This window comes from Macaca fascicularis, chromosome 10 (genome assembly GCF_037993035.2).
Source record: "Macaca fascicularis isolate 582-1 chromosome 10, T2T-MFA8v1.1".
Taxonomy (NCBI): domain Eukaryota; kingdom Metazoa; phylum Chordata; class Mammalia; order Primates; family Cercopithecidae; genus Macaca; species Macaca fascicularis.
In genome coordinates this window covers 105353172-105376703 of record NC_088384.1, presented here as the reverse complement: position 1 = coordinate 105376703, position 23532 = coordinate 105353172, and the positions used below count along the sequence as shown (strand labels likewise).

At 46.3% G+C, this 23532-nt stretch overlaps 1 protein-coding gene, 2 long non-coding RNA genes and 3 other non-coding genes across 24 annotated transcripts in view; 1 reads left to right on the top strand and 5 right to left on the bottom strand.

Annotated features, from left to right (window-relative positions):
* Positions 1-990: 990 nt before the first annotated feature.
* On the bottom strand, positions 991-6397 carry LOC141407936 (uncharacterized). Its single transcript, XR_012419532.1, has 2 exons — positions 6145-6397; positions 991-2289 (listed from the first exon to the last, which is right to left on the bottom strand). It is a non-coding gene; the product is annotated as an uncharacterized lncRNA (long non-coding RNA).
* A 1735-nt stretch (positions 6398-8132) lies between these two features.
* Positions 8133-17517, bottom strand: LOC123566742 (uncharacterized). 12 transcript variants are annotated; one of them, XR_006689922.2, is made up of 6 exons: positions 17421-17517; positions 16949-17053; positions 15294-15379; positions 14914-14962; positions 13719-13837; positions 8133-8352 (listed from the first exon to the last, which is right to left on the bottom strand). It is a non-coding gene; the product is annotated as an uncharacterized lncRNA (long non-coding RNA). The 12 variants fall into 12 exon arrangements; XR_012419527.1 differs by lacking the exon at positions 13719-13837 and adding an exon at positions 11299-11393; XR_012419528.1 differs by having other exon boundaries at positions 17443-17517.
* LOC123567363 (small nucleolar SNORD12/SNORD106) lies at positions 15090-15179 on the bottom strand. The gene has a single exon (XR_006690278.2). It is a non-coding gene; the product is annotated as a small nucleolar SNORD12/SNORD106 (small nucleolar RNA).
* On the bottom strand, positions 15457-15547 carry LOC123567362 (small nucleolar SNORD12/SNORD106). Its single transcript, XR_006690277.1, has one exon. It is a non-coding gene; the product is annotated as a small nucleolar SNORD12/SNORD106 (small nucleolar RNA).
* LOC123567364 (small nucleolar SNORD12/SNORD106) lies at positions 17129-17219 on the bottom strand. Its single transcript, XR_006690279.2, has one exon. It is a non-coding gene; the product is annotated as a small nucleolar SNORD12/SNORD106 (small nucleolar RNA).
* A 581-nt stretch (positions 17518-18098) lies between the features above and the next one.
* The window catches only part of ZNFX1 (zinc finger NFX1-type containing 1), a 32731-nt gene continuing 27297 nt past the window's right edge, over positions 18099-23532 (top strand). For 2 of the 8 annotated variants that reach the window (XM_074005529.1, XM_045363097.3), the window contains exons 1-3: positions 18099-18136; positions 19533-19651; positions 20249-20349. In XM_074005529.1, coding sequence (XP_073861630.1) covers positions 20289-20349 — 61 coding nt within the window. In that variant the 5' untranslated portion in view covers positions 18099-18136; positions 19533-19651; positions 20249-20288. Of the gene's footprint in view, positions 18137-19532; positions 19652-20240; positions 20350-23532 lie in introns of all 8 variants that reach the window. The other 6 variants (XM_074005527.1, XM_015429954.4, XM_074005528.1 and 3 more) reach the window with 3 other exon arrangements.

Here is a 23532-nt window from a genome sequence, read left to right as displayed (position 1 = left end):
AGCCCAGGAGAGATCAGCCTGGGCAACAAAGGGAGACACTGTCTGTACAAAAAAATAGAAAAATCAGCCGGGTGTGGTAGCACACGCCTGTAGTCCCAGCTATTCAGGAGGCTGAGGCAGGAGGCTCGCTTGAGCCCCGGAGTTTGAGGCTGCAGTGAGCTGCGATCACACCACTGGACTCCAGCATGGGGGACAGAGTGAGACTCTGCCTCAAAAACTAAATAAATAAAAATAAAACATGGAAAGTACCTAGCATGAAGCCCAGTAGGAAATTTTTTAAAAGGCAGTTGTTGTTATTATAACTCAAGTGGGGAGAAATCAGGCTGAGAGAGGTACGTTAGAGTTGGCTGAAAGGTACGACAGCGAGGGATGTTTCAGGCAGCCTAACATACACTATGATAAACACCACCACACTCAACAAGCGGCCTCTCTCCCTATGAAAACATCAGGCCAACCTGGGCAGAGGCAGAAGACTGCACATGCTGCCATTTTAATATCAGGGCAAAAAAAAAAGTTCTCGCCCACTCGGCCCACTCCCATCTCAACCCTTCCTACCCACACAGTAGGACCAGTCTATTTTAGCAAAAGACCATTTAGTTAAAGGAGGCTGACAAGGGAAAGGATCCAGATTTCTCCTTTTCTGTCTTTTAAAAAAAGTCACAGATATAGGCCGGGCGCGGTGGCTCACGCCTGTAATCCCAGCACTTTGGGAGGCCGAGACGGGCGGATCACGAGGTCAGGAGATCGAGACCATCCAGGCTAACACGGTGAAACCCCGTCTCTACTAAAAAATACAAAAAAACTAGCCGGGCGAGGTGGCGGGCGCCTATAGTCCCAGCTACTCGGGAGGCTGAGCAGGAGAATGGCGTGAACCCGGGAGGCGGAGCTTGCAGTGAGCTGAGATCCGGCCACCGCACTCCAGCCTGGGTGACAGAGCGAGACTCCGTCTCAAAAAAAAAAAAAAAAAAGAAATAGAACATTTGCAGCCCCAAAAAAAAGTCACAGATATAAATAAGCCCAAGACGGTCTGTTTCTGCCACCTTCTAAACAGACCTGTGATGAATTAATATCAGGACCATGGGAGGCTGCGACCGAAGGATGGGTTAGGCTGGCTGCAGACCCTGCCAATTCCACAAGCCCAGGCTTTGAAGCCAGTTTGGAAACTAGCCATTGGGAAACTCCACAAACCTCAATTTCTCCCAGACAATTTTGGAGGAAAAACCCAAGTCAGCAAAGAATATGGAAATTACTGAGAAGGTACGAGGTCCACGGAGGCTGCATCTTAAAGAATGAATGCCATCGACCAGGCGTGGTGGTTCACACCTGTAATCCCAGCACTTGGGGAGGCCGAGGCGGGTGGATCATGAGGTTAGGAGATCAAGACCATCCTGGCCAACATGGTGAAACCCCGTCTCTACTAAAAATACAAAAATTAGCTGGATGTGGTGGTGCGCACCTGTAATCCCAGCTACTCGGGAGGCTGAGGCAGGAGAATTGCTTGAACTAGGGAGGCAGAGGTTGCAGAGAGCTGAGATCACGCCACTGCACTCCAGCCTGGCGACAGAGCGAGACTCCATTTCAAGAAAAAAAAGAAAGAAAGAAAGAAAGAAATTCAAATTTAACTGAGCATCCTATGTTTCAGCTGGCATCCCAGCTCAGGAATGACAAGAACAGTGCTGAAAGGGACACAAGCTACAGAGGTCTCCAGCTGGTGGCCTCCAGGCCATATGAGGCCCATGCATGTGTGTTGCTCAGTCTTCACAGTTTACAAAATTGGAACAGGCTACAAACATTTTAAAGAACTTTAAAGGATTTCTGGCCTCTTTAAAAATGGGAAGCTCCAACCATGCAGGTAGAAGCTGCCCCACTATGGGAACATAATGGAGACAGAAGGGAACGTGGAAAAGTGAAAACTGATCACTGACTTGTTAGGATGGAGAGACTGTGGATAAATCTGTTTAGGGGTTGTTTATCACATGAGGAGTCTGTAAGTGACAGTGGCAATAGCCCACGCCTGGGGAACTGGCCCTCTGCAGGCTCCACTGCTGCGGTCCCAGAAGTGCTGGCTGCAGTGTCTGAAAAACTTGCCCATCTGCACCATCTCTGCCAGACAGACTTGGACTTCCCTCTTTCCAGGCACAAGATGAAGGCCTCTTGCCATGGGCTGGAGAAATCAGTCCCTACAGCACCCCCTGCAGACACAGGCTGGAGTTGCAAGTCCTGGGAGGGACCTGCTCTATCTTCTCTGGCAATCATGGCCACTACTAGAGGAACTCAGGCAGGCAAAATCTAAGAAAAGAAAAAGAAGATTGAGCCAATGGCTAATACATAGCAAATCCAGGATTTGAACCCAAGTCTAACTCCAGAGACTATGTTTGTTAACATTTTTATTTTTTTTTATTTTTTTATTTTTTTTTGAGACGGAGTCTCGCTCTGTCGCCCAGACTGGAGTGCAGTGGCCGGATCTCAGCTCACTGCAAGCTCCGCCTCCTGGGTTCACGCCATTCTCCTGCCTCAGCCTCCCGAGTAGCTGGGACTCCAGGCGCCCGCCACCTCGCCCGGCTAGTTTTTTGTATTTTTTTTAGTAGAGACGGGGTTTCACCGTGTTAGCCAGGATGGTCTCGATCTCCTGACCTCGTGATCCGCCCGTCTCGGCCTCCCAAAGTGCTGGGATTACAGGCTTGAGCCACCGCGCCCGGCCTGTTTGTTAACATTTTTATTTTTATTTTATTTTATTTTTTTTTTTATTTTTTATTTTTTATTTTTTGAGACGGAGTCTCACGCTGTTGCCCAGGCTGGAGTGCAGTGGCGCGATCTCGGCTCACTGCAAGCTCCGCCTCCTGGGTTCACGCCATTCTCCTGCCTCAGCCTCCTGAGTAGCTAGGACTACAGGCGCCCGCCACCGCGCCCGGCTAATTTTTTGTATTTTTAGTAGAGACGGGGTTTCACTGTGGTCTCGATCTCCTGACCTTGTGATCCGCCCGCCTCGGCCTCCCAAAGTGCTGGGATTACAGGCTTGAGCCACCGCACCCGGCATGTTAACATTTTTAAAAGCACTTTGGGAGGGTGAGGCAGGAGGATCGCTTGTGGCCAGGAGTTCGAGATCAACTCCAGCAATATAGTGAGACCCCTATCTCTACAAAAAATTTAAAAATTAGCTGAGTGTGGTAACACACACCTGTAGTCCCAGCTACTCAGGACGCTGAGGTAGGAGGATTGCTTGAGCCTGGGAAGTCAAGGCTGCAGTGAGCTGTGGTTGTACCACTGCACTCTAGCCTGGGTGACAGAGCAAGACCCTGTCTCAAAAATAAATAATAAAAAAAATTGCCATACAATAAAACTATTTTTTATTTTGCTGTACCGTTCTATAAATCTGGGTTTTTGTTTTGTTTTGAGACGGAGTCTCACTCTATTGCCCAGGCTAGAGTGAAATCGTGCAATCTCAGCTCACTGCAGCCTCCACCTTCCAGGTTCAAGCGATTCTCCTGCCTCAGCCTCCCAAGTGGCTGGGATTACAGGCATGCACCACCACGCCCAGCTAATTTTTGTATTTTTAGTAGAGATGGGGTTTCATGACGTTAGCCGGGGTGGTCTCAAATTCCTAACCTAAGGTGATCCACCTACCTTAGGGGTTGGCCTCCCCAAGTGCTGGGATTACAGGCGTAAGCCACCATGCCTGGCCCAGTACTATGAATCTTAACACATGTACACATTCATGTAACCACTACCGCACTCATGATACCCCAAAGACTTCCTTGTGTGATCCCTTCACATCCATATCCGCCACCCATCCTAACTTCTGGCAACACCATCATCTCTTCCCAATCATCATACCTTTGTCTTTTCCAGAATGTCAAATGGAATCACACAGCATGTGACCATTTGAGATTTGAGGCTGGCTTCCCTCACTCAGCGTCACGTCTCCGGGGTTCATCCAAGTTGTTGCACAATCACTAGTTTATTCCTTTTCACTCTGATGAAGATGACTATTACTGACCTAACCCTGTGGCCAAGCATTTAGAGGACACATTTTCATTTGATCCTCACAGTAACTCCAGGAGGAAAGACATGTTATGCCCACTTTATAGACAGGAGATCTGGGGAAGTTACTGCTGTCTGCCAGGAGCTGGGAATAAGCAAGCCCAAGCTCCAAATCGTTTGTAAAACTGCTCTGTTCCCAGAAAACGTATAGTGAGGTACGGGGGATATAATACCACCACCTCTCAGCTAAAATTCTGGAAGACATTGTGAATCTCTTATTTTTTCCCACAGCTTCCCAGAAATGCTTGTGTGGGTTTTTTTGTTTGTTTTTGTTTTGAGATGGAGTCTCACTCTGTTGTCAGGCTGCAGTGCAGTGGTGCAATCTCAGCTCACTGTAACCTCCACCTTCAGGGTTCAAGTGATTCCCCTGCCTCAACCTCCCAAGTAGCTGGGACTACAGGCACATGCTACCACGCCCAGCTAATTTTTTATTTTTAGTACAGACGGGTTTTCACCATGTTGGCCAGGATGGTCTCGATCTCTTGACCTCGTGATCTGCCCACCTTGGCCTCCCAAAGTGCTGGGATTACAGGCGTGAGCCACTGCGCCTGGCCATGCTTGTGCTTTTACCCATGCAGTTGGTGAGGGTCTTAAGCAAAGGCCCTGGCAAATTAGGGGCCTAGGATAGTACTGGTTCACATCCCAGCTTCCAAGAACCACCTTCAAGGTGTATGAACTCACCAAACCTCCCTGAGCCTGTTTTCCTATCTATAAAATAGGGTAATAACAGAGTTGGGGTATAGATTAAATAAGGTAATAGCACAATATCAGCACGTGGCAAGCCCCCAATAAACCTCATTTCACAGATGAGGAAACTGAAGCTTATAGAAGGAAAGGACTCCTCAGTCAAGACGACGAAGAGCTAAAACTAGACTGAAGCATCAAATGTTTGGTGGGACTCGTGGGAGCTAAAGCTAGAGACGGGTTGCAAATAGTTTGATCATTAGAGGCCTACAACTACCTTGAAGCTCAAAAAAGCAACAGCAAAGCTGAGACTATAGGTGTGGCTGGGAGTTCTCCAGGAAGCTGGCCCTTGGCTGGCAGGTATTTGGGGCCATTTCTGACCTCAGTGGTATCTCATCAACACAGAAATCCAGCAAAAGCATTTGAGCTTTTAAGAGCCAGAAATTATCTCTTCCCTGTATCCATTAGACTGCATTTAAGTAACATACTGCAATTAAGCCAAGGGTTACAAATACAAGTGCCAGGCCAGGCACAGTGGATCACTCCTGTAATCCCAGCACTTTGGGAGGCCTAGGCAGGTGGATCATTTGAGGACAGGAGTTCGAGACCAGCCTGGCCAACATGGTGAAAACTCACCTCTACTAAAAATACAAAAATTAAGACACACTGCGCGGGTGTCTGTAATCCCAGCTACTCAGGAGGCTGAAACAGGAGAATTGTGTGAACACAAGAGGCGAAGGTTGCAGGGAGCCGAGATTGCACTCCAGCCTGGGGGACAGAGCAAGACTCCGTCTACAAAAACCCCAGAAATACAAGAGCCAGACTGGCAGAACCAAATGCATGCTCTGCCACTTACCAGCTGTATAACACACTATACACATATACAGATGTATATACACATGTATATATATACCATACGCATAGGCAGTATGTGTTAGGCAGTAGGTAAAAACATGGCCAGGCATGGTGGCTCATGCCTGTAGTTCTAGCACTTTGGGAGGCCAAATAGGGAGGATCCCTTGAGCCCAGGAGTTTGAAACCAGCCTGAGCAACATAGTCTCTATTTAAAAAAATTAAAAACCAGGTAAGGGAATAGAAAGTGATAAGGAAGATGATTGGTTCCCCAGAGGGGATATTTGAGCAAATACCTGAAGGACGCAAGGCAGACAGCCATGCAAAGCTCTGCAGGTCTAGGGCTGGTCATTCCAGGCAGAGGGAAAAACAAGTGCTAAGATACTGAGGTTGGAATAATCCTAAAGGAATGGAGAAGTCAGGGGGCCCACGTGGCTAAGATTGAAAGGGAAGAGATAAAGTTGGGAGGTAAAGGGAAGGGGAAGGTCATGTAGGCCCTAATGGATTTTGGCTTTTACTGTGTGAGGTGGGGAGACACTGGAGGCTTCTGAGCAAAGAGCTCCATACCTAATTCAGGTTTTCACAGATCGCTCTGGTTCCATCTGAATTGACTGTAGGGAGCAAAGGTTGAAGTAGAGACCGGTATTCCAAGCTTGTTTGATGGTCTGTACCAAGGTGGTAGCAATGAAGATGCTAAGAGGGGGTGGGTTTCAGACGTATTTTGAAGGTAGAACCAATAGGATTTGCTGAGGGGATTCACAGGGTACATGAGGTTGATTCCATAGCTCCTGACCAGCTGGACTGCTGGTGTCGCCAATACCTGGGAAGGGAAGATTAGAGGAAGCACAGACTTGTAGGGAATGGGGTTAGGGGAGTGAAGCATCAGGCATCTAGTTTTGGACATGTTAAGTCAAATGCATGTTAAGTATGAAAATGCAGATTGGGGCCAGACATAAACGCTTCAAATGCTGTGCAGAGAAACTGAAGTAGACTTAGGTAATGGAGATGACTTAGGTAATGACTAAGGTAATGGAGATGCCCATGTCAGGACCTTTAGAGTGGGCATTACAGAGTTGTGAATTTACTGCTTTGTAGCAAGTTATCTCAAAACCTAGTGGCTTGAAGTACATTTCCCATAGGTCAGAAATCCACGCACAATCTGGGTGGGTCCTGTTTCAAGGTTTCTCACAAGCATCTCTGAGAAGTCTGCTGGGGTGGCAGACATCAAGCCTCCGCTATAGAAAGTAATCCAACAACCATGTGTACTTACAAACTTACATGGTTGTTGGATTACTCCTCCCACACTAATGGTTCACCCTCAGTTGATTGCTACATTGGCCTCTCCCAACATGGCAGCTTATTTAAAAGTGAGCAAGCTAGGCCAGGCGTGGTGGCTCATGCCTGTAATCCCAACACTTTGGGAGGCAGAGGTCTGCAGATCACTTGGGGTCAGGAGTTCAAGACCAGCCTGGCCAAAATGGTGAACCCCCTCTACTAACTATGTAAAAATTAGCCAGGCGTGGTAATCCAAGCTACTTGGGAGGGTGAGGCAGGAGAATTTGCTTAAACCCAGGGGGCAGAGGTTGCAGTGAGCTGAGATCTCAAAAAAAAAAAAAAAAAAAAAAGTGAGCAAGCTAAGGAGAGTAAGAAAAAGAGCTAGTAAGACTCAGAAGTTACACTAGGTCCAGCCTAGTCAAGGGGAGGGGATTCTGAGTCAATACCAGGAGCCATTTTAGAAATCTAGAGGTCCCAGGCCAGGCGCAGTGGCTCACGCCTGTAATCCCAGCAGTTTGGGAGGCCGAGGTGGGCAGATCACAAGGTCAGGAGATGGAGACCATCCTGGCTAACACAGTGAAACCCCATCTCTACTAAAAATACAAAAAAATTAGCCAGGTGTGGTGGCAGGCGCCTATAGTCCCAGCTCCTCAGGAGGCTGAGGAAGGAGAATGGTGTGAACCTGGGAGGTGGAGTTTGCAGTGAGTCAAGATCACTCCACTGCACTCCAGCCTGGGAGACAGAGCGAGACTCCGCCTCAAAAAAAAAAAAAATTTAGAGGTCCCATCTTTGAGGTGATATTTTAAGATACTTAAAAATTATTCAGTGTGTATTATTTTAAATTAAAAAAAATCATCGTTGATAAATGATACAGCCTATATTTGCAATTTTCTATGAAGTTTATAAACACAAATACCATAGCCCAAATCATCCTTACTCATCTCATGCAACCATTAAGGCCCAATACCCACGATTTAACATATACAATCTTGCACAGGTATAAGCATACAAGTGAGATACCTTTGTATTGACCCTCTGCTTCTCTGCCCCTGGAGTTCGAATTCTGGCCCAAGTGTGCTTGCTTATTCTTAGGTTTCCAATGCAGAAGCCAATCATGAGGCACTTAACACCTGTGGAAAGCCATGCTTTGCCCACAGAAACCAACTGCCCACTAGGGTGATTTTCCCCTCAAAAAACTAAAACCAAATGAAACTGCAAATACCCAACTACTACTTGTTATTCCTGTTCAATGGTTATCTCCAATGGCCAAACAAACAGCATTTTGATTTAAAAGATTTTATTTTCTCTATCCAGGTAGGCAGTTAGAAATTTCAGCAAAGTCTAACAATGACATTCTTCAAAGTGGGCACAGCCTTTTAAACCCAGGCTATGTATACAATAACCTTGTGGAACTGGTTCAGCCAGATCTTCACTTTCATGAAAGCACAGGGTCTGTTCTTTTCTTTCCAGAGGACTCCTCTCATATTCCTTCGCCAGTTTCTAAGAAAGAAGGTGGATTACAATCAATGCTCCATTCTGGTCTATAGTGCTTCCTGTTGAGGGTATGAAAATATGTATGTGACTAAGACCTGGTCACTCCAAGCCCATCCCCTTTATCGGTATAGCCAAGTACTCATAAAAGGAGCAGGGAAACTTCCCAGTCTCTAATAAGACAACTAATTCTGTACTTTTATTGAATCCCATATTGTACCTGTGTTGGCAAAACGTTTAACCTTCATCTAAAAATGACTTCATGTCACAGTAAACACAGAAGACAGAAACCCAGAATGAGGACACTACCAGTAAAAATCTTTTAAAGGATGAGAAGCTGAGCAGTGGGGTGTGTGGCTGTAGTTGCAGCTACGGAGGATATTGAGGTGGGAGTTTCCCTTGAGGCCTTGAGTTTCAAGCAGTCATGCCTGTGAATAGCTACTACACTCCAGCCTGGGTAAACGTAGCAAGGCTGCAACTCTACAAAAAAGTAAAACATTAGCCAGGCATGGCAGTGTGTGCCTTTAGTCCCAGCTACTTGGGAGGCTGAGGCAGGAGGATCAAGGACACAGTATGCCATGACTGCACCATTGCACTCCAGCCTGGGTGCTGGAGAGACCCCATTTTCTTAAAAGAAATGAGAGACACAAAGATACCTTTGTGTTCATTCAAGAGACAACCCAAAAGTAATGTGTACTAAAGACATTTTAGGGGCAAATAAGGATACTTTAATAAAGTTATACCAGGCTTAGGATCTATTTAACATCTTAGAGGGTCATTTTATATGCAAGAAGTCTTATTACATGAATGTTGGACTTTAGTGAACTATGCACATTCATACATCCATAAACAAAATACTTCTAAGATGAATCATCACTAACTGACATGAACTACAATTTCTTTGAGGTTTTGGTTTTTTTATGTAAAAGTTGGAGAATTATCACGAGCCACTCCTCATCTATGATGGCAAGCTTTGCAACACAGGTATTTGGTGAAAGAACTTCCCTGTGTTAATGCAATTTATTGAGTGATTGTAAAGGTCAGCAGAAGGAAAGCATACAATCATGTCTCAGACCGCAGTATGCTTATCTGCTGTAAATTCCAGCCATGTGACCAGACATGGAGGCAGTGTCCCCAAGGGACACAGAAAAGGAGTGGTGTTACTTTCTCTTTAAAGGGGGTGGAAGGTGTAGACTTCAAACATCTGTCTCTGCTATGTCTGTCTCTCCCGGGTTCGCTCATTGACAAAGCTGCCATGTTAACAGGCCCATGTAACAAGGAGCTAGGGTGGCTCATGGCAGTAGTATGAGGAATCTTACACCTGAACCTCACAAGAATTAAGTAAATTGACTCCCAACTTAAATACAACTTGGAGCTCCTTATCTAAGTGCATTGGCCAGGGAAAATTAGCTCCACCCAATGTTCAATCACTTTGTCATCCTTTCTTACAAGACTGTTAGGTATGATGGGTTTCTCTTCAAAGTTTAACTTCCTTGTTCTTTGGTCAACTTCCTCATACGTTCCCACTCCTAATTACCCATTCTGTAAACATTTCTCCCACCAATTCCAACCTGTAACCCGCATCTGTTCCTTATTTGGAAAAGTCCCCCTTACTCCTAGCAACCAGCTCTGTAAACTGCTCTTCCCACCGCTGTAACCCACACCCCTCCTGTTTAACATAGCCAATCGGCCCCAACACACTTCCCCTTGGGAGAAGGCATCAGCGTCATAAATGCCCCCTTAACCAGCTCAGAAGTCCCAAATCTAAAAAAACACTCAAGCCCTTGTTAAGATGACCCTTATGAGGTAGAAAATCAAATTGATCAATTTTTAGGGCCCCAATTGTATGGTTGGGCCAAGCTTATGTCCATTTTAGGCATTTCCTTCTTAAAAGAACTATGATCCATAGGGTTGCTATGGTAGTCTGGGAACATGAACACCCTACTGGTCAAAAGGTTCCTGCTGCAGAGCAAAAATTCCCAGCCCAAAATCCCAGTGGAGTAACAACGCAGCTCACCGAGAAAATGAGAGACCTTAGGGATATGATAGTCAGGGGAGTTTGGGAGTCAGTATCCTGAACTGAGAATATTTCCTGAGCATTCAACATACAAGGGATGGATGAAGGACCCATGGAATTCCTAAATAGGCTTAAAGAACAGATGAGACAATATGCAGGTTTAGAAATGGAAGACCCACTGCGACAAGGGATGCTAAAGCTACTAAGATTTGGCCAGACATCCCTAAAAAAACTACAAAAGATAGAGAATTGGAAAGATCGTCCCAGAGACAAACTTCTTAGAGAAGCATGTAAATAGGGACGAAGAACAGCAGAAACAAAAGGCAAAAATCATGCTGTCTACCTTACGACAGGGAGCTCTGCAATAGGAGACACAAGGAAGTAAAACTTATAAACCCTCTAGGCCACCAGCAACCAAACTCTATACAAGGAGTAAGGGAATAAAACCTGGAAGTCACAGTGCAGGACAGGGAAGAGGGGAAAACAATGTTTCAAATGTGGAAGAGTAGGTCACTTCAAAATGCCCCAAATGGGAAAAAGAGGAAAAATATCATTCCACTTACAGCCTTTGAGGAAGAACAGGGAGGTCAGGGGCTCTGTCTCTTTTACCTTGCGTCCCACCAAGAGCCCTTGATAAATTTAGAGGTGGGACCCAAATGTGAACTTACAACCTTTTTAACAGATTCAGCTGCAACTCGCGCTGTTCCCTCCCATCTATCACCTATTCTTCAGAAGAACTTTCTATCTCAGGGATAAAAGATTTAAAGCAAAAATCTTAAAAAGACAGAGATCAAATACAAAACTCGATCAGCCCATGTTAAATTCCTGTTAGTCCCTGAGGCTGGAACTAACTTATTAGGAAGAGACTTAATGCTAAAACTAGGTATAGGCTCACATGTTGGCCCAGAGAGATTCCTCATCTCATTAAATCTACTTACCACCACAGAAGAAAAATACATTTGTCTTCATGTACAGGCAGGAAAAAGAAATCAGGGAGGCTGGGCGTGCTGGCTCACGCTTGAAATACCAGCACCTGGGAGTCCAACATGGGCAGATCATGAGGTCAGGAGTTTGAGACCAGCCTGGCCAATATGGTGAAACTCCATCTCTACTAAAAATACAAAAATTAGCTGGGCGCAGTGGCAGGCGCCTGTAATCCCAGCTACTCAGGAAGCTGAGGCAGGAGAATTGCTTGAACCCAGGAGGCAGAGGTTGCAGCGAGCTTAAGATCACACCATTGCACTCCAGCTTGGGTGACAGAGCGAGACTCCAACTCAAAAAAAAAAAAAAAAAAAAAATCAGGAAAGACTTCAAGTCACTCCAATGCATATAAAGCTAAAGACCCCAGGGGAAATAGTAAGAAAAAGGCAATATCCCATTCCCCTAGAGGGCAGAATAGGCTTAAAGCCTGGAGTTGAAGGTCTCATTCAGGACGACTCCCTGAACCCTATGTCCCCCTATAACACCCCAATATTACCTGTAAAGAAATCAGACAGGTCATATCGACTAGCACAAGATCTCTGGGCTACCAACCAAATAGTCCAGACTACCCACCCTGTTGTCCCCAATCCTTACACCATCCTCAGCAGAATGGTTCAGAGTAATAGATTTAAAAGATGCCTTCTGGGCATGCCCCTTGGCTGAAGACAAGAGATGTACTTTTGAGTGGGAAAAATCCTCATTCTGGATGGAAGCAGCAATACCAATGCAGAGTCCTACCCCAAGGGTTTACAGATTCACCTAATTAAATCAGGACTGCCCCTCGGAAAGATACTGGCCTCTCTGTGAGAGGACTGCCTTATTTACACTCTACTACTGACATTCCTACCTTTGAAACAAAGGATCAAATTATATACTTGGTTTATCTTCCACTTTCTCTTCCCTCAGAACTAAAGGTCTTTTAGCACAGATGCCACCTTTACATTCCTGGCACATCAATACCAGCCTGGAGATCACATCCTCATCAAGAGCTGGAAGGAGGGAAAACTTGAGCCAGCTTGGAAAGGACCATACCTAGTACTCCTAACAACTGAAACAACAGCCCGAACCGCCGAAAAGGGGTGGACCCATCATACCTGAGTCAAAAGAGGATCGCCATCTTCAGAGTCATGCGCTATTGTTCCAGGACCAATTTCTACCAACCTAAAGCTAAGAAAACTTTAACCCTCTTATACTGCCTTCTTTTTTCCTCTCTCTACTGTCAGCCACCTTATCATTAATGTAACTAGATCAAGCTCACCTCAATCACGTTTGATGCCTGTCTTGTCATACCCTGTGGGGATCTCCAAAACCAGAGGCAGCTGGCCTCCTCAGAAAAGTATATCTGCCGTTCCAAGATAAATTCTAAATCCTCACACGACCCTTGCATGGGAGCTGCAACATTAGGGATAGACCCCATGAGATCTTTCGAAATGCGCTTCATTGCTCCTCCATCCCCTTCTTCTAAACAAACACCCAATGACAAAACCAAAGTGACCACTGTAGAGGTTAAAGATCTAAAGCAAACTCTACCAACTGTAACAGGGTACCAAGATGCAAATGCCTGGGTGAAATGGATTAAATATTCTGTCCACTCTCTAAACAAAGCGATTGTTATGCTTATGCACATGGTAAACCAGAGCCCCAGATTGTCCCCTTTCCACTCAGATGGCCCTCCAGCCGCTGAGGCATGAGTTGCATGGTAGCTCTCTTCCAAGACCGCACAGCCTGGGGCAATAAGCTATGCCAAACTCGCTGCTGTTCCCTGAAGTCCAACACTCTGCAGGTCAGACCCCGAGGGTCATCCAGCATCCCTCTTTCCAATGCCAATTTTACCTGTCTCTCTCACAGGGGGAGAACTTGGCATTCCTTGGAGACCTAACGAGACGCAGTGAGCTTAAGCCCTTCCAGGAGCTTACCAATCAGTCGTCCCTTATTCATCCTCTAGCAGATGTATGGTGGTATTGTGGTGGACCATTACTGAATACTATGCCAAGTAACTTGGAGTGGCACTTGTGCTCTAATCCAATTGGCTACTCCCTTTCACCCTGGCATTTCAACCAGAAAACATAAAACATAAAAACAAAACATCATAAAACAATGGATGTCCCTCGTGACTCTCATGTTTATATAGATACCAGATAAACTTAAGGCCCTAAATCAAATAGCTACAAGGTTTGAATCCATGTTGTTCTGGTGGCCAACTCTAAATAAAAATAGATTGGGCCGGGAGCAGTGGCACACGCCTGTAATCCCAGCACTTTAGGAGGCCGAGGCGGGTGGATCACGAGGACAGGAGTTTGAGACCAGCCCGACCAACATAGTGACAACCCATGTCTACTAAAAATACAATAAATTAGCCAGGCGTGATGGCACACACCTGTAGCCCAGCTACTCAGGAGGCTGAGGACGGAGAGTAGCTTGAACCCGGGAGGTAGAGGTTGCAGTGAACCGAGATTGCACCATTGCACTCCAGCCTGGGCGACATTGAGACTCCAACTCAAAAGAAAAAAAAAAAAAAAAGGTAAGCCAGCAACATTTCATTAATTATACTAGGGATGCTATTAAGGGAATAGCTGAACAATTAGGGCCCACCAGTCAAATGGCCCGGGAAAACACAATAGCATTAGACATGACACTAGCAGAGAAAGGTGTAGTTTGTGTCATGATTGGAACCCAGCGTTGTACTTTTATCCCTAATAATACTGCTCCTGATGGAACCATAACAAAGGCACAAGAACTTACTACTTTATCCAATAAGCTAGCTAAAAATTCTGGAATAAACGACCTCTTCACGAATTTAATGGAAAAATCGTTTGGCAAAGGGAAAGGATTTACGTCCTCAATCATCACCTCTCTTGCCATCAGCTCATTCTTGCAGGAGGCTGTATCATACCCTGTATCTCAGGATTAATACAAAAGCTTATTTGAACAGCTATCACCAAAATCTTCCTCAATCCTTCCTCGCCTTATTCAGGTAAGTTTCTAATTTGAGGACCAAGAGGAACAAAGACATGCTAAAAAAGTCTCAAGAGAAAGAATTATAAAAATCAAAAGGGGGAAATTGTTAGATACAATGGGTTTCTTCCTTATTCTTAAGGTCAACTTCCTCATACCTGCCTGCTCCTAGTTACCCATTCTATAAACAACTTCTCTGGCCAATCTCAACCTGTATCCTGTTCCTTATTTGGAAAAGTCCCCTTCACTCCTAGCAACCCGCTCTGTAAACAAGTTTCCTGCCCTTCCCACAGCTGTAACCTACACCCCTCCTGTTTAAAATAGCCAATCAGGACTAGTTTAGATTGTGCTGTAGACTCCAGCCAATGGGGATAGAACACAGAAACCGGGACTACTTGCATTAGGGATAAAAAATGTCTCTCTTGTTTTGTTCGGTGTGCTCTTGCCAGGAATGCTAGCAACACCCTCCAGCAGAAGTAAATTTGCCTTGCTGAGAAAGTCAGTCCTAATGACTTATTCTTCCAGTTTTACACCCAACTTGGAAATGGGTCCTGAAGTTAGGCCCAGTTGGACAAATTTTGCTGTGGGGTTTGACAGCTAGAAAGCAGAAACCTCACCTGACTGAATCAAGCCAAGATCAACACACTGGTGCACGTGGCTCCCAACCTATAGAAAGTTAATAGATCAAAATAAGCCATCTGAATGCTGGAAAAAAGAGAAGCCCAATTCCCATGAACAAGCAATAATCTCTGATAAAGATAAGCAGAAAACAAAGATATGAGTTATTACTGGGGCCAATGCATCAGACAAAACTGGCCAATAGTGTAGAGATCAACAGGGTCGATCTGATGGGGAAAGAAGCTGTATCATCAGCTGCAAAGGCCACATTTGAGTCATACAGGAAGTAGGGTGACAAACCCACACTGAAAAGCAGCTACAACCCCCTCCATAGAGCCTGTGTCTACTCAGCCAAGGAAGACATGTTGGCACCACTTACCGGTTTTATATGTATATATATATTCTATTCCCAACACCCGCATTCATCCTGGTTCAGTCAAAGCCTGGTTTTGGCCAACAATAAACCTGAAATTAAAAAAAACAGAAAAATAAGCTCCCATCAGTTAGATGCCCAGGGGAGATGGGACAAAGGAGCTACTCAAGCTGGCATATCAGACAGAAACTGGCTTAGAAAAGTTAGATCAACATGGTCGATCTGTCGGGGAAAAAAGCTAAGTCATCATATATGCCAGCAGGAAGTTCTTGAGTGAGGAGTAAGATTTGAAAGCCATGAGGAGTAAGATTTAGTTGGTATGTTTGGTATCTGCAAATCTGCATGCAGGGTTTAAGCACTACTGTGTTGTATCCTGTAACTGGCAATAATTTAGTAGACAAAACAAACACCCCTGTCTTCGGTGCTTCCACTCTATTTGAGTATATAGGCCCATGATAGAAGCCAGTGTGGCTGGAAGAGTTGAGGAAGTAGTTGGCATTTACTGAGTTGGGAAGTGAACGAGTGCCAAGAGGTTGCATTTTAACACAAGTTACTTTACAAAAGAACAATCTGGAACAATAAGCTTCACATGTGTTCCCATGAAGCCCAGACTTTATAAATGCCTCACTCCTGGACTCCAGCAAAAATATTAGTTATGTAGTCGGGCACTGGTTTGAGGGGCTAGTTCAACAGAAAAACACATTTGGCTTTCCAAAATATGTCAATAAATCACCCCTCCACTTGGAAATTTAAGTGCCCCACACACAGGAAGAATGGAATCCAAAAAGATGTTTAAGTGGCATTAAAATGTTAAACGCCTTTTCATTAACAAGGTTCTTCCACTTTAGGCATTTCTCTTAAACCTGTTTCTTCACCAGAAACCTAGGTCCAATAGTTAAGTCGTGAGAATAAAACATTCAGAACATTTTTTTTTTTTTTGAGAGGGAGTCTGACTCTGTTGCCCCGGCTGTAGTGCAGTGGCGCAATCTCGGCTCACTACAACCTCCGCCGCCCGGGTTCAGGCAACTCTCCTGCCTCAGCTTTCCGAGTTGCTGGGATTACAAGGGCCCACCACCACAACCAGCTAATTTCTGTATTTTTAATAGAGACGGGGTTTCAACACGTTGGCCAGGCTGGTCTCGAAATCTTGACCTCAGGTGACCCACCTGCCTCAGCCTCCCCAAGTGCTGGGATTACAGGGGTAAGCCACAGCGCCCGGCCGTCAGAACACTTTAAATACCTAACGGGGCCTGTAATCCCAGCACTTTGGGAGGCTGAGACGGGCGGATCACAAGGTCAGGAGATCGAGACCATCCTGGCTAACACGGTGAAACCCCGTCTCTACTAAAAAAATACAAAAAGCTAGCCGGGCGAGGTGGCGGGCGCCTGTAGTCCCAGCTACTCGGGAGGCTGAGGCAGGAGAATGGCGTGAACCCGGAAGGCGGAGCTTGCAGTGAGCTGAGATCCGGCCACTGCACTCCAGCCCGGGTGACAGAGCGAGACTCCGTCTCAAAAAAAAAAATAAATAAATAAATAAATAAATAAATACCTAACGGGTACTCGATAAAAACTGCTTTATTAAATCCCACGTTTTCCCAGGAAGCTAAAGCTTCTCAAAGCACGTGTTTTCTACAGTAGGCCCATAGGAGACAAAGTCTTACTCGTCAGGAGATCGAAGGTTGTAGATGTCTGCACGTGGCTTCCTTGGAGGCCCAGTGGTGACTCCCTCCTCCAAAATCCATTCTATACCCGCTGGCTGCTCTAACCTGTGAACCAACAAATAAAGGGCGTCAACCGCCATCTTCCCACGGTCAGAAATGAACAAGACCAAGCTTTTAGAGGCCGATGTATCAGAACTAACTGGCAAAATATAAGACGTCAGCATTGTCGATCTGATGGGGAAAAAAGTGAAAAGTCATCATTTACACCAGCCAAGGGCTTCTCAGGCCCGTGCAGAAGGCACTGGCTTTTCCAGCTCTATAAACTCATTTCTCCCACGCCCTTAAGGCCTGTTTGGGATCAGAGCCGGAGAAGCCACGAGAGGGAAATTACGGCTGGCCGCGGAGACCATGGCACAAAGAAGGGAAGGGAGGACCAGGGGTCTCCAACGAAGAACATGGAGTTTCCACTCACCACCCACAAAACGGGAACTCACGGGCAGGACGATAGCGTATGAAGCCTGGCTGTAAGCCGTACAACCACCACACTACGAGCGCCCCCAACGCAAAGGAACGAACGGTCGCCTAAACCTCCCTTATATAACCAAGGATGGCTCTCGCACCTGCGCACTGGATCCGAGGCGTTCTCTTTTCCGCCCGCTCCGCGCGGGACCCCCTGGGAAATGTAGTCTCGAGCCGCACAGCCCGAGGCGCTCTAGTAGATGTCAAGGCCGCATCTAGCCCCGCCCCCTTCCTTGTACACGCTGGGCCACCCGGGCTCGTCTGCTTCCCCGCCATGTCGCGCTTCACACGCACCAAACCGCTCGACGGGTCCCCCTTCCTCTGGGGCCGGCTGAGGCCCGCAAAGGCTCTGGGCGCAGTCATCCCGCCCCCTGCGGTCCGCTTCCCTCCACCGCGCCCGCCTGAGCCCGCCGGCTCCGCCGCCCGGGGGAGCTGAGGTGACGCCCTCCTCGAGGGCGGAGGCGCAGGCTGTGCCTGGGCCAGGCCCTCGCGCTCTCCACCCGGGGCCCCCACCTCCTCCTTTTCCTCCTCTGGGCCGCCCGCCCGGCTCCGCCCAGGGTCTGCGGGGAACGGAAACCGAAAGTGCGCGGCGCCGGGCGGGGCCACCGACCTGCCTGGGCCGAAGCCCCACTACTCGCCGGCGGCAGTGAAAGGACGCGCCGGAGCCGGGTGAGTGGCCCCGCAACTGCCCCTGCCCCTGCCTCTTCCTTGCCCCGCCGCGACCCCCGGCGCCCGCGCCGCCCGGCCACTGCTTCTGCCCAGAAGACCTGTCACCCTCTCAAGCCCCCAGCGCCCCCGTCACCCGCTCAGAGCCCCTGGCCCCTCAGCGCCCCGTCGCCCCCTCAACCCCCAGACCCCCGTCACCCACTCAGCCTTGTCACCTCCTTAGCCCCCGGGGGCTTCAGCACCCACTCAGAGCGCCTCTCAGCGCCCGTCGCCTCCTCAGACCCAGACCTCCATCACCCACTCAGCGCCCCGTCACCCACTCAGCCCCTGGCCCATCTCAGCGCCCCGTCGCCCCTTCGGCTCCCCTGTACTCTCTTTAGTGTCCCCATCCCCTCTCAGCTGGCCCGTCGCTCTCCCCAGCACCCCCGACACCATCACCGCTTCTGCCCTCAACACTTCGATCTCCTCTACCCCCATCCCTGCCTGTGCCCTCCCTTCTGCCACTCGCACCCCCTCATTCCTCCGGCCTCACCACCTGTCACCTTATCAATCCCCCTCTTCTACAAAGCACCTCGGCACCCCCTTCAGCCTGCTCCCTGCCCCCCACCTCCGTCCTCAGCAAGAACCCCCAGCTGCTCCCTGCCACCCTCTCCGGGAGGCCCCCATAACCCCGCCACCTCACAGCCTTGGCGCTCCCTGACCCCATAACATTTCCATTAGGGACAGTGGGATTCCCCAGGAGCCTGGAGACTTTCCCCAAACCCAGCTCTGCCTCCGGCCTCAGCCTCCTGCGTCCCACCCTGGTGATGACCAGCCCCTCTCATTCTGACCCCAGGCCAGCTTGATCATCACTGATTTTCTTCTTCGTGCCCTTTAGGCCTTGATTCACCCCCCAAAAAAACACTTCAGTCTGTTTTCGATCCCAGCATTTCCTGTTCATATCTACTCCTCCCTTCCTTTCCTTGCCTTTTCTTTTTAACATTTCTTTTTTTCTTCCGTTTCTTTAAATTTTCTGGAGTTTCTATTTTAGCATTTTTCAACCAGGGGAAGAAGGAATTTTCCCCTCGGAGAATTGAAAATAAACAAACAAACTCTAAATACTGAGCCTGCGCCAGGAGGGCTGGGTTTGATAAGATGAGGGAGGGGAGCTACCAGAGATATTCCCATGGGGAAGAAAAGAGACTCCTTTTTCAGATGAGGATAAAAGCTGCCCCTCATATAATGCCAAATGTAGTCACAGTTTCCAAGTATGAATATTTTAAAACTCGGTGAAGACCGTCTCAAAAATCCCTTTGCTGAGGACTCTGAGTCACCCACTCTTTCCTTAGACCCAGCCCACACAATGTGTATGAGTTGGGTTGAGAAGTTCCCTTAAAGGGGCTTCCTCTTCCTCTTATAGGAGCAGTGTCAAAAATCATCAAAGTAGAAGAACGAGGAGGAAGAAAGAATATCAGATTTCCAGTTGGTCCTGAGGAAACAGCACCTCGTAGTTGCCAAGCCTCCTGGTTATTGAAACATGTAATTTCTTTCTCTTGATTCATTAGAGCAGAGAGCTTAATCATTTGGCTCCATTCCAAAGAGTAGGCTAAGGGGATAACTGCTCACTAATTATTTATAAACTATAGGGTACTGCAAGCTATTTGGGTACTATGTAAGTGGCATATTTGTAAATGCCAGATAGGGTGGTGACTACATGATTTTGGATTAACAAAAATGTACTCCTTTTTGCCCTGGCAACAATATTATCTGCTTCTTAGGAAAGGAAAATGAAACCTAGCAACTGATTAAGTAACTTGGCTAAAGGCATAAACGAAACAGCAGTTTTGAATGGGAATTGATGACATTCCCTCTACCCCAAGAAAGTGCAAGGGTAAAAGAAAGGGGAATTCTATCTCTTGAAATTAGCTAAATTGTGAATTTAATATTTTATATCATAATTGGGCATTTGCAGAGTTGAGCACTTGTGCTCTAGATTAAAATCTGTATTTAACCCTTAGTTAACAAATCATTAAAATGTTAACAAAGGCAGAAGGACTGGCTTGATGATGTTGGGGTTTTTGCTGCTAGATGCTGTGTTTCGAGGACACTGATAACTCAACATTTACAGTTTTCCAGATAACAGAAAGTAACGTGGAGGAATTCAGGTGACTCAGACATGGAGGAGAGAAGACCTCGTCTGGATGCCAGGCCCAGGAATTCCCATACCAACCACAGAGGTAAGCAAGGTTTCCTACCTAATGAGAAGGAAATTCTAGTAATAAGAAAAGGAAATCGGGCTCTCTATGAATGAGCAGGCCTACCTAAGATTATCTGCATCTCTCAAGTAAAGGATGACTATGGCTGGATGCAGTGGCTAAAGTCTATAATCCTAGCACTTTGGGAGCCTGAGGCAGGAGGATTGTTTGAGCCCAGGCGATTGAGACCAGCCTGAGCAACATGGTAATAGCCTTTCTCTACAAAACATATAAAAATTAGCCACATGGTGCTGTGTGCCTGTAGTCCCAGCTACTTAGGCTACTGGGGAGGCTGAAGTGGGAGGATCCCTTGAACCTCAGGAAGGGGTGGGTGCAGAGGGCAGAGGTTGCTCTGGACTATGATCTGGCCCCTGCACTCCAGCTTGGGTGACAGAGACCTTGTCTCAAAAAAAAAAGAATAACTTATTTCTTAATTACAGCATGAATTACTGTGAAAAATAGCCAACCCTCCGCTTTTCCTAAGAGAACTGATGAATGGATGCAGTTCACTGTAACAAAAACAGTGATAGAGTTTCAGAAAGGGAAGTAATGTTTGGTGTAGAGCAGCATCCAACAGAAACAACGTAAGCCAAGAGCATAATTTTTTATTTTCTAGAAACATCATTTTAAAACGTAAGAAGAAACAGATGAAATTTATTTATTTATTTATTTATTTTGAGATGGAGTCTTGCTCTGTTGCCCAGGCTGGAGTGCCGTGGCACGATTTCGGCTCACTACAACCTCCACCTCCCAGGTTTAAGCGATTTTCCTGCCTCAGCCTCCTGAGTAGCTGGGATTACAGGCACCTGCCACCATGCCCGGCTAATTTTTGTATTGTTAGTAGAGACAGGGTTTCACCATGTTGGACCAGGATGGTCTCAAACTCCTAACCTCAGGTGATCCCACCCGCCTCGGCCTCCCAAAGTACTAGCATTACAGGCGTGAGCCACCGCGCCCGGCCTTGGAATTTATTTTTTAAATTTGATGACAATTTAATAAAATTTAGTAATTTAATAATGTCTTATTTAACCCAGTATAACCAAAATATTATCATTTGATTGTAATAATTGACTATAGTTTATTATCATACTTTAATAATTCACATATATTTATTTCCCTCAAATACTCATTTTAAGATACTATCAACATAAAAATTTTTAATGTAATGCTTAACAGTCTTTGGTACTAGCCTTCAAAATCTCCTGTGTGTTTTACACGTCTTAATTCAAAGTAGTTACATTTCACAAACATAGCAGCCACATGTGGCTAATGGCTTTGTACTGGATAGTGCAGATCATGAATCCTAGTCACCAAAGCTAAATTAGTTCCAAGAGCATCACTCTACTAAAGGAATTACTCTGCTTGCTCAACACTTTCTAAAACTGAACAACCAAATGGATTCCTGTTTTTCCGGAAGTTTGCAATGTGTTTTCCAAAGAGTTTTAGTTGTGCAACAAGTGAGGAAGAACTATGGGCTCTTATGAGCTATGTGAATGGTTTGTTTTTTTGTTTTGAGACAGGGTCTTGCTCTGTTGCCCGGGCTGGATTGCCATGGCACAATCTTGGCTTATTGCAGCCCCAACCTCCTGGGCTCAAGCAGTCATTCCACCTCAGCCTCCCAAATAGCTGGGACCACAGGCATGCACCGTCATGTGTGGCTCATTTTTGTGTTTTTAGTAGAGACAGAGTTTCTCCATGTTGCCCAGGCTGGTCTGAAACTCCTGAGCTCAAGCTATCTGCCTGCCTTAGCCTCCCAAAGTGCTGGGATTACAGGCATGAGCCACCACACCCAGCCATGAATGCTAAAAGAATAAATGATACGATTTTCCATTCTTCCACGACATAGCGTCTTCTAATCAGATAAAAATATTAAAAGTAGTACTTTCTTCTGATTTTAGGGGTAGTTTGAAAAGTAAATATGTGAGTAACAATTGTACAAATTTAGGGTTCAGTTGTAGATCATTTATATTTTACTGAATATTCCTTTATGTTGTCACATTAAAATCTCAGCCGGGCACGGTGGCTCACACCTGTAATCCCAGCACTTTGGGAGGCCAAGGCAGGCGGATCATGAGGTCAGGAGATTGAGACCATCCAGGCTAACACAGTGAAACCCAATCTCTACTAAAAATACAAAAAATTAGCCGGGTGTGGTGGCGGGTGCCTGTAGTCCCAGCTACTCGGGAGGCTGAGGTAGGAGAATGGTGTGAACCTGGGAGGCGGAGGTTGTAGTGAGCCGAGATCGTGCCACTGGACTCTAGCCTGGGTGACAGAGCCAGACTCCCTGTCAAAAAAAAAAAAAAATTAAAAAAAAAAATTCTCTACAAAATGCAAAACAAGGGAAAGTGTACATAAATGGATTTAGTATCTGATGTCAGGAAATGGTATAATCATCTCAAATATAACATGCATTTAGAGCTTTTATAACTTTTTAATCAAATCATTGTATACAGTCATATTTTATTTGTTTTTAAAATCTCCATGTCATTCTGCTAAGTTAGGTCAGCCCCTGAATCAGTTTTAGCAAAAAGGAAAGTGAAAAATACTGGACTTGGGTATGCTGGGCTTCCTGTATAAGGGTTGGTCATTGGTAAGTACTATGAGGGTGAAGTTCATGCTACAGAAAGGAGGAAAACTTGAGTTTCATTTTTCAGTTTCTTTCACAGTCCGTTAGCTCAAAAACATCTTAGTAAAGGAAACCCCACCTTTCTCTTTCCCATTCAAAGTGCATTTGCTGATGCTGGACAGCATTCAGGTAGTACTTCCCTTTGTAATATTATTTCACTTGATGTCTCTGTTGGCTGTGATAATTGTTTAGTGGTAGAACCAGTGGCCCCCTTAGAATCAATAGGATATTCCCAATTACTGCTACTAGTAATAACTAACATTTATTGAGAGTTTTTAATGTGTCCAGTACTATATTAAGCACTTTATAAACATTTAATCTTTATAAAAACCCAGCCAGGCACGGTGGCTTATGCCAGTAATCCCAGCACTTCCAGCCCTTTGGGAGGCTGAGGTGGGTGGATCACAATGTCAGGAGTTCAAGACCAGCCTGGCCAAGATAGTGAAACCCCATCTCTACTAAAAATATAAAAATTAGCCGGGCGCGGTGGCGGACGTCTGTAATCCCAGCTAATTGGGAGCCGAGGCAGGAGAATCGCT